This window comes from Hirundo rustica, chromosome 22 (genome assembly GCF_015227805.2).
Source record: "Hirundo rustica isolate bHirRus1 chromosome 22, bHirRus1.pri.v3, whole genome shotgun sequence".
Taxonomy (NCBI): Eukaryota; Metazoa; Chordata; class Aves; order Passeriformes; family Hirundinidae; genus Hirundo; species Hirundo rustica.
Window position 1 is genome coordinate 3,040,770 of NC_053471.1, and position 9,860 is coordinate 3,050,629.

Consider the following 9,860-nt stretch of genomic DNA (forward strand, 5'->3'; position numbering starts at 1 on the left):
TCAGAACCTATATAAGCGAGGTCTTTGTAAACAATAAAGTTCTTTTCTTCGGCCTTCTTCTTCTTCTTGGAGTCAAGAGATTCTGTAAGTATCTCTTTGTGTCCTCTAGCGACAAGGGAGACTCCAGAACCACACACCACAGAGTTTCTGATCTGATATGGCATATCTTAAATTACAAGAGTTAGTAAGTTTAATGTTATAAATAAAAAAATAATAATTTCAGGATGGCAAAACCAATTTACTTATATGCAATAGGCATCATGTTAAATTGTCTTTATATAGATTGTGTATCTAGAATAGTCTCTGATCATTTTTAGTATTTTCTTCCTTCCTCTTCATACTTATGAGAAAAGTTGAAAATCTCATTAGAGTTTTATTTCTTATTTAAAGCGCCCAGTTTTTGTTCACAAGTGTGTGCAAGCTTGTATGTGTGTCTCATTCTGTGTGTCTTTATAGTGGAAAAACAAGGACAAAACACAATTTGGAATCTCTGTGGGAAAGAGAAGAGATGGTGCCTCATGCACAAGAATAAATCTTGTGTATTTAGCAGGGGGTTTTTTGTTGTTTTTTTTTTTTTTAAACAACTTCTCCCCTTCAAAATCACTTTAAAAGTGACAGCAGTGGTGCTGTCTGTAACTTTTCAAATAAGGGACCAGAACAAAGCATTGGCTTAAATTCTGGGTTTCCTACTGGCCAGAAGATTCTCACAGCTGTAAGGAAATGGTGAGCAGTGCCCAGATCAGACCATACCACATGTTGCACATGTTGTGTAGCATTAGCCACACAAGAAAGATAAGAATTTCAGAATACTTTCATTCCATTTATTTTTAAAGCAAGTTATAATTCCAGTGAACTGTTCTGTTTTACAGGGGCCTATGAAAGACAGTGCCGCTATATCTGCAGGAAGACCAATTCAGTGGTGGTGTGTGTTGGGTAAGTGGACACAGCCCAGACACTGACCCTACGTGTGCAAGCTTCTACTGCACTCAAGCTCCTAGTAAAGTATATGCAGTACCTGTACTTAATGATCCCGTGCCTTTCACCAGCACTAATTTCTCTTGGGAGGAATTAGTCAACTAATCCCCAACTGTTTATTTCCAAATGAAATCCATTACAGTAATTTTATAATTTGTAGCCACCACTAAGACATGAGGATGTTTTTGTTTTATAGAGCCATATTCAAATCACCTTAGGCTGAAAGCCTGAAGTGTAACTGTTTCTCTTGAAAGCACAGTTGCCCAGAACCAAATACACATTTTAGAAATTCTGAAAAATACAAGAACCTCATGAATTTAAAACAAGAGGTTACAAACCAAGTTTGACATATCCACCCTCAAAAGAAATCTATAGACTTGACTCTATTGTCTTAAATTCTTCAGTAAGTTACACTTGCAGTCATGATGCATTTCCATGAAGAAATGGAAGCAGGAAATCCACACTTAACTTGCAGTCAGCCTGAGATGACCATTAAAAATATTTCTCTGGTGAGTTGTAATGCTTTTTTAAAAGAAACAATGTCTAAAACTTTGGGCAAAGAGTTGATTACAATTGTACTAATTGCTGTTTATATCCTAAAATAGTTGAAGAACCAGTAACTCAGTGATTCTGTTGAAAGAATTCAGCTTCCAGAGCACTGAAAACTCTCAAATTTTCATTACCGATTTTTCTATGCTCATATTTTCTATGCTCATATTCTCTAACAATGTGTTGTTAAATTTTCATTTTCTAACTGGAATTAATGATAACCGAGTGACACACCTGCCTTGCCAGCTAATAACAAAACAACTCTCATGTGCCTTCAGTCACTTACAAGATATGTAAAGAAGTATTTTGGAACTGTAGAACAGTGCACTGACTCTCCCAAACATGAACAGTAGCAAATAATACATCAGAAGCACTAATTTGGATCAATTCTATTGCTGCAAGTATAATGGCAGAGTATTTTCCTGTCTTTTGAGAGAAATAAATGAATGACAAGATTCCATCGGGCCCATTCACTAGAAAGGACTAAATGAATGGCTAAAACACTTTCACTCCTATTTAGGTATCGTTTGGCTCCTGAGCACCCATATCCAGCCCAGTTTGAGGACTGTCTCACTGCTGCCGTCCACTTTCTAAGGACTGCACAAGACCATGGAGTCGACCCTTCCCGCGTTGTCGTTTGTGGAGACAGCAGTGGAGGGACACTCACTGCTGCTGTTGCCCAGGCACTGGTGAACAGAAGAGATCTCCCAAAGCTGAGAGCACAGATCCTAATTTATCCTTTTCTGCAGTGTGTGGACTTAAATTTGCCTTCTTATCAGCAGAATGGGGGAGTACCCATTTTGCTAAAGGAACGAACCCTTGTTCTTGGCTTGAAGTATGTTAATGTGGACTTGGGCATCATCAAAGACATATTTAAAGGCTGCCATGTTTCAGAAGATCGGAGACTGAAATATCAGAAATGGGTGAGTCCCGATTACATCCCTCAAGAGTTTAAAACAAGAGGTTACAAACCAAATCCAACATATCTACCCTCAAAAGAAATCTGTGAAGTAGCTGAGTCCGTGTTTGACCCTGTTTTTTCACCACTGTTGGCTGAAGACAGTGTTATTGCTCAGCTTCCTGAGACTTTCATTTTGACCTGTGAATTTGATGTGCTTAGAGACGATGGACTGCTGTACAAGAAACGATTAGAGGACCATGGTATAAAAGTGACGTGGTGCCATCTGCAAGAGGGATTCCATGGAACAGTGTTCTTAGCGCTTTTTGGTAGGTTTCTAAGATTCCGCTCTGGAACTAAAGGCCTGGAAAAGATAGTAAATTTTCTAAGACTGATGTAAAATTACATTTCTTGCTTTCTTTTCCTGATTCCTCTCTCTTTTTGCTCACAACTTATTTTTAAAAATCTTCAATTTTCCTTTCCTTAAATCATCACCTAAATTTCTGCATTGCAACTGTCTTCTTTTTACCCACTAAGCTGATTGCATGATGACCCTTGCTTAATTTTCACTCAGGAGAGGCAAAATCAGGTGAATTTACATTTCTTTCCTCTACCAGCTCTTCAGTTTTCTCTTGTAGTCATTAAAGATCTCATCCTTATAGCACGGGATTTACAATGTGGTCTGGTTCAGTAAAGTTCTGGTACTATTAGAACACAAACCACATTTGAAAACAAGCTAGGGAAGGTAACAAGGTGTAAATCTACAGGATCAGTGTATAAAGAGTTGTCTTGGGTTATGTAACCTAAAAATGTACATTCTGTTTCATCTGTTGAAAGCTGTTTTTTGGGAGATGTTTTTTCCTTCTCTTGTAACTCCAGGGAAGAGGGGGATGGATGCCTCCTGATCAAACCCAGGTGTGGCAGTGTTTCTTATCTCTGTCACCACCCCTCCATCCTCCAGGGGACATCTTCTGATAATGGGCCATTAGGGTCCACCAATGACATGACACATTCCATCATCCCATTGGGAGATGCTCCACACAGTGGGGGAGGAGCCAGCTGTTCCTAGCTAGACAAAAACTGGGACTGAAGGACACAAGGGATCTGGTTTTTCCACTGGATTCCCGGAGGAAGACTGGACCCATCTCATCACCACTGGATTTTCTACAGGACCATCTCTACTCTACAGAACCACATCTGTTACTCCAGGAGGATTTATCTGGACTGCTTCCAACACCCTGATCACCAGGGTGCCAGGTCATATCCCTGACTGTGTCAGGGTTTTTCCAGGATTTTTGTTTGCTTCCTTGCTTGTTTGTTTGTACTACTACATTTCTATTTTCTTTTTTAAATATTCCTAGTAAAGAACTGTTACTCCTATTCCCATATCTTTGCCTGAAAGCCCCTAATTGCAAAATTACAATTAATTTGGAGGGAAGGGGGTTTACATTTTCCATTCCAAGGGAGGCTCTAGTTTTCCCTGGCAGACACCTGTGTTTCAAAACCAAGACAAGAGTGTGGTCAAAGATTTAGGAAAGCCTGTATATGGTGAGTGCTGAATTTGAGACAGGCTTAAAGAAGACTGAATGTAGCAGGAAAAATGTGAACATAAATAAAAGAAGGGGAAGAGAAGGAGAAGAGAGGGAAAGGGCAGGCCTGGAACTACAGATGTTATAACAACTATTGTTTAAGGACAATATCTATTAAACAATATCTATTAAAAAACCCATGCATATACATTTTATATACAGATAATAGATACATGGGAATATAAAGTAATATCAGTTCCTTTACAAAGTGTAGGCCTGCACTGGCTGATGCAGGAAGGACTCTTCCTTTGAGGGACAGTGTCAAGTGCCTTTGGAAAGGAGAATGACTGAGAAAATAAAATTAAAAAAAAAAAAAAAAAATCAAAGTTCAGGTCAATCTAAAATTGTTTACAATAAGAGATGAATGATCAAAGAAACCAATACAAACCAAAATGGCATAACAAAAGTGTAAAGCTTTTTTCTCAGAAATGAACTCAAGTATTTTCCAGAAATGTCAGTAAACGTTTTAATTACGCCATTCTGAGGTGAATGTGTAACTGTAGAACAGTGTAATTATTTCAGGTTTTGTTATAATCTTATATCCTGAATTAAAATAACTCATCGTGTCATAAGACTCTATTGTTTTAAATTCTTCAGTAAGTTCTACTTGGAGGCAGGATACATTTCCATGAAGAAGCTAAAACAGGGTGAGGATGCAGTTTTACAGACAGTCAAAACTTCTGACTGCCTTTGGTTAAATTAACACCTGGAACACCACTCACACTAAAATTACCACCATTCTTGTCAGGAAAATCTCTAGCTCTATAATTTTCTAGTATCTGATATTACTGCATGTGTTTTCTGCCCCCTACTGGCTCATTTAAACTATAACCAAAAGCAAGGATGCTGCAGACAGTTCTGTAAGACAAATGATCCAACAGATGACACCCTACAACCAAGGGAAGGGCTTTCCTGCAATGCTCTGCATGGCTATTTACATTCAGCATATGAGCAAAGAAAGCCTGCTAGCACAATATGAATTACATTTAGTTACACTCACACATTAGTCAGGAAAAAGGGGAAATTTTATAGGGATTTTCCATATGGCGTCTCTGAATGAATACAACGTGAATAAGCATAAAGCCCAGAAAATCTTCTCCAGTGTTTTCCTGCATTCTAGGCACACACTTCCACTGACACTGTTGAATGCTGCCTGAATGCTGCAACCTGTGCCACAAATGCTCAGGTGACATCAATGGCAGTTTGTCCATAAAGTGATAGAGACATACATTCCTGACACTAAAATATACGAGTCAGACTAATACAAAGGCTGACAGCTGTCAAACCTCTCATGAGTATTACACCCCAAAGACCATATGATGAAGATACTACATATTTTTATTTTTTTTTAAACCCAGAGAGCTCCTGGGCTATTGACGAGATTTTGCCTATGAATAACTTAGGAAAATACAATGTTGACAAGTAAGTTTCCTTAGCTGGGGCAGTTCCTTCCATCTTGACAAAAACAATTAATTCCTTCCACAAGGGAAAGAAAGTGAGGTGCCTGAGGTGTCAAATCCCTCCAGAGTTTGCACCCTGAGTGAAGCAACAGCCCAAGCCATGCTGCCCTGCAGACAGGAATAGGGTGTGCACAAGGCTGTTCCATGCAGAGGTATTAACCCCAGAGAATTTGGGCACGAGCCACATTTCTTTAGCTGGTCTCTAGAGCTTGCCCAAGGGCACTGTAGCACAAATAAAAGGATCCTGGAGCAGATCAGAAGGAACACTGTCGAAACCTGAAAATCAGTGAGGTGCTGGGAAGCTCAGTGCAGCTGAGAGGGCTTGATACTCTTTTGAGTTGCTCTGTGTAACAGGAAGATGTTGAAGGAAATGAAGGAAGGGAAAGCAAACTGCCCTGCATCGTTCAATCACCAGATGTTTGCACCAGCTGAGTCTGTAATAACCTGGAAAACCTCTTTGTGCTCTCGGCACACAATGTGAGTACCTCAAACACATAACCACAGGTCAAACTGTGGTTTGATTTCAATGTTTTACTGAACCTGTTCTTATGCCTTCATAGCCTGAAGCTGTCTGTTTAATAACAGAGCACTTTTTAAGCCATAACAAGTTTAGATTACCTGCTCTAACCAATCAAGCTTGGAGTGGTGTATTACAGAAGTTTACAACTTCAATTATCCTCTGCTGCAATTATTGTTGTCTTCACATCACCTCTTTATACCATACTAGTTACAACTCACACACCAGTGTTTTTAAAATAAACTGGCAACTAGAAAACATTCCAGATTTACTAGCTCTACTATTTATAAATAATGTTATTTATTATTAAAAGCACTTAACACTATTTTCTGCCTACGATGCCCATTCTCTGTGGTGCTCAGGCATAATCCTGCAAACTCTGCCTATTTTTATTGCTGTCTTCCTTGTCTCAGTTATTCACTGTGTTTACTGATTCACGTAAGAGTGCACACACTGCTAACCTGAATATTTGGAGTACTGAGACTCAGACAAACCTGGCCATGGCAAAATAAGGGCAGTTGAAGTTGTTATATTTACATTCAAGCAACTTCTGATTTATTAAGATTCATTTTGATGTGATGACCTGCCATGAAATCCCAAGTGGATGTTCCAGAGCAGCTTTTTGGAATCCATATGTATGGAGCAGAATTCGTTCACTCTGATGAACAGAACTGCACAGCAACAGAGACAGACACCCAACAATCCATCCACATTTCCCAATGCTACTCTACAAAACCTTCCAGTTGAATACGCATTTCAAAAATGTACCTGCTCTGAACTGCACAAGATCTGAATTTCCATCACTGAATACTAATACATAACTTTTTTTTTTTTTTTTTTAAATACAGTAGAGCTTTTTACTCCAGAATTTGTTAGCAGCTGTTTAAGCTGTTTAGCCTAGGAGTCATTTAGAAGGGACAGACTTCAAAGAAGAGAAGGAAGAAAGAAAAGGCTAAAATAAAGATTTATGCCAGACTAAGTGCAAGGTGGCATTCTGTCACAAGAGCAAAGCATACAGGAAGTAGCTACTTATTTGGGTGGAGAGATGGAGATAATGAAAAGGGAGGACACTGAAAGGTAGGTAGGAGGCAGCCTAAATGCAGAGGCAGATGAAGCAAATACACAGCAGCTTTAAAAACCGGTATGGTAGAGCATGTACTAAGCTGTAATTTCTTAAAGCTTCTTATTGTCACTGTGAAGGGCATATTAAATCCATCTCACAGATCAGAAGACTCAGGCTTGCAGGTATGAAGAGCTCTGAGATGCTTTCAGTCAGTTGTTTACATAAAACAAGAAATGTGAACTGAAGTACGGCAAGTTCCTCCCATGCTCTGCATGATAAAAACCAAGTCAGTTAAATTACTCTACAGGTTCTAACTCTTCTGCTAAATTACTTAGAGAAAATAAGATTAATTTTAAAAAGCAAGTGAAATTGTATTTACCAGAGTGTTTAATTTTGAAATGAACATTAAAAAAATAAAGAACTCTATCAGAAGCTATTATTTCTGGGTTTAAATTTTCTTTGTAATATGTTATTTTCTCCTGTTTTCTGTTTCCTGGCTATATCTGCTGGTCTCAATACCTCAGTCATCACAGCTGACTACTTGACCATGCTTTAGTTACTCGTCATAGGATTTCCTGTGTTTCACTGAGTAGCTCTGCAATAGTCAACTGACTCCAGGTTAACAGTGGTGGAAACAGACTGCAATCACAAGTGAAATGTGTTGCAATGTTTTAGAGAAAGATTTCACAAGAAAATCAATAACTTGTGACCATCACAGAATTCATTTGCACCAACTCCTCTGACCCTCCTGTGTAGTGTTGGGTTTGTCAGCTCCTGCCTGTTCCACTAATAATTAAGGGGAAGTTGATGAGTTTTGCATATTCTCAGACTACAAAACTATGTGTGATTCCACAGCTACAGACGCTTTAGAAAACCCACATGACTGAGTCCTGGGAAAACTTGAAAAGATCACATTTCTTTGGGTAGGTATAATTATTGTACTCCCCCTTCCCATCATTACTATAACTAGTAGAAATATGCTGAAAAATCAAGAAGAGAATGCATTTTAGAATGCATAAATGGAAGCTTGCTGATGAGAAAATGGGAAGAATTTACCCAACTATTGTCATTTCTGTACTCATCAAGCGCTACATTAGCCAATATTAAACTCCAGCAACAGAAAGTTCAGTGAATAAAGAATCAATTTGTGAGCTCTGAGTAGCTGTTTTATAACAATAAAGAACCACATGAGGCCCATAATTCTCATGACAATGTCAAACTCCAGACTGTGTTCATTTTCTGTGGTTTAGTGGAATCTCATCAACCTTTAGTTAGTACAAGGCTGTTCTCATCAATAGGTAAAGACTTCATGGAGGCTGGGGTTTGGGGATGAATTTACTGAAAAACAAAAATATGGCTGTAGCAAAACACATCAAACATCCACCATTTAAAGAACTATCTCTCTACTGCCAGATAGAGAAGAAAGCGTTTTGTTTGCAAAGATACAAGGTACTCAGTTCATGCAGTGGATTCTAATGATATAAAACATTCTTTTGACAATTTAGCACCTCAAAAGTAACTGGGGAAAAAAAAACAAAAACCAAAAAACCACTGAAAACCTCTCTGACTGTTTGGCAACAACTTGAGAATCTGACAGTGACCATAGATATTCCTGCCCATCCTGTGGGTACAGGAATGGCTGGCCAGACTGGAAATAGCTGAAATATATGGAATATAAGGCACCAAGCATCATCACACACTTGCCAATATAAGCACCCCCAAAAGGACCAAGCAGATCTCAGACCATGGGATTTGCTTGATTCTGGAAAAATATGGACAGTGTTAACAGGACAAGGAGGACTGAGGTGCAAACAACACAGTGGTAGAACATGCTCTAAGTCCACATGCTGAGTATACTCCAAGAGTAACATATTAAGAGATTAAAACATTAGGATATTATTTTAAAATATTAATTCACCAACATTTCTTTAAGAACAGAAAGGCTGTAATGCAGAACTGAAAGATTTTTGTTCAGATTGTCATGACTGTACAACAGATTCTGCAGACAACTGCCAGGGTGTAACAACAAAAAGCAAATGAACAAAACCCCCAAACTGTCCCTTTGTAAATTATTTTTAAATAAAAAGACAGCAAATAAATCTTCCTTCCACTCTATCCGGTCCATCAAGGTTTCAAAACAGAGGTGGCATGTGTGAGGTGTTTTGGTTTTGATTAAAGCTGATTAATTATTGACTCACTGAATAGGAGAAGTCTTGTGTCCAAACAGTGTCAGCAAGAGCTCATAGAGCTAACAGCAGATAGACATGTGCTCTTTGGTATAAGGCTTTCATAATCTGATCATACAAATAGCAGGTGTTAATTGCCTTTGGTTGCCTTTAAAAGTTTCATTTACTGACACTGAAGTACTAAGTACCTTTAGGAATTTTTTATTCTTGATTAAGGGTTCTTTAGAAAGCACAGAAATTGCCTCCTCTGAGGATTTAAATATAAGAAACCATCAAGAATGTTGAAATGTAATATTCAGAGCTGATATCCATATGGAAATTTATTTTGACTGATGATATTTTGACTGATGATATTTTGATGTCTGTGACTGATGGCACAGACATCAGAAATAAGCACTTAGTAAAACTGGGCTGTTCTAACAGGAATATATGGCAAAACAAAGCCCAATCCCCACAGGCTGTGCTATAGTATCACACTACAGGGAAACATTTCTAGAACTAATAACCACAAGCACCACTAGGCTGCCCCAGCTGTGCTGCAGAGCCCTGTGGAGAACATCTGATAAGCTTAGCACAAGCTGAGCACTGGCCATGGGCATCTGGGTTTGGCTTCAATTCTCCAC

The 9,860-nt window shown here is 38.7% G+C and overlaps 2 protein-coding genes across 2 annotated transcripts in view; one reads left to right on the forward strand and one right to left on the reverse strand.

Annotated features, from left to right (window-relative positions):
* DHRS3 (dehydrogenase/reductase 3) overlaps positions 1–9,860 on the reverse strand; it is a 64,233-nt gene that overhangs the window by 50,555 nt on the left and 3,818 nt on the right. The window lies entirely within an intron of this gene.
* Positions 48–4,526, forward strand: LOC120762445 (arylacetamide deacetylase-like 4; the record flags this gene model as incomplete). Its single annotated transcript, XM_040084868.2, has 4 exons — positions 48–84; positions 870–933; positions 2,045–2,751; positions 3,302–4,526. Coding segments are annotated over 4 exons (834 nt in total), but the record flags the coding sequence as incomplete, so codon positions are not given.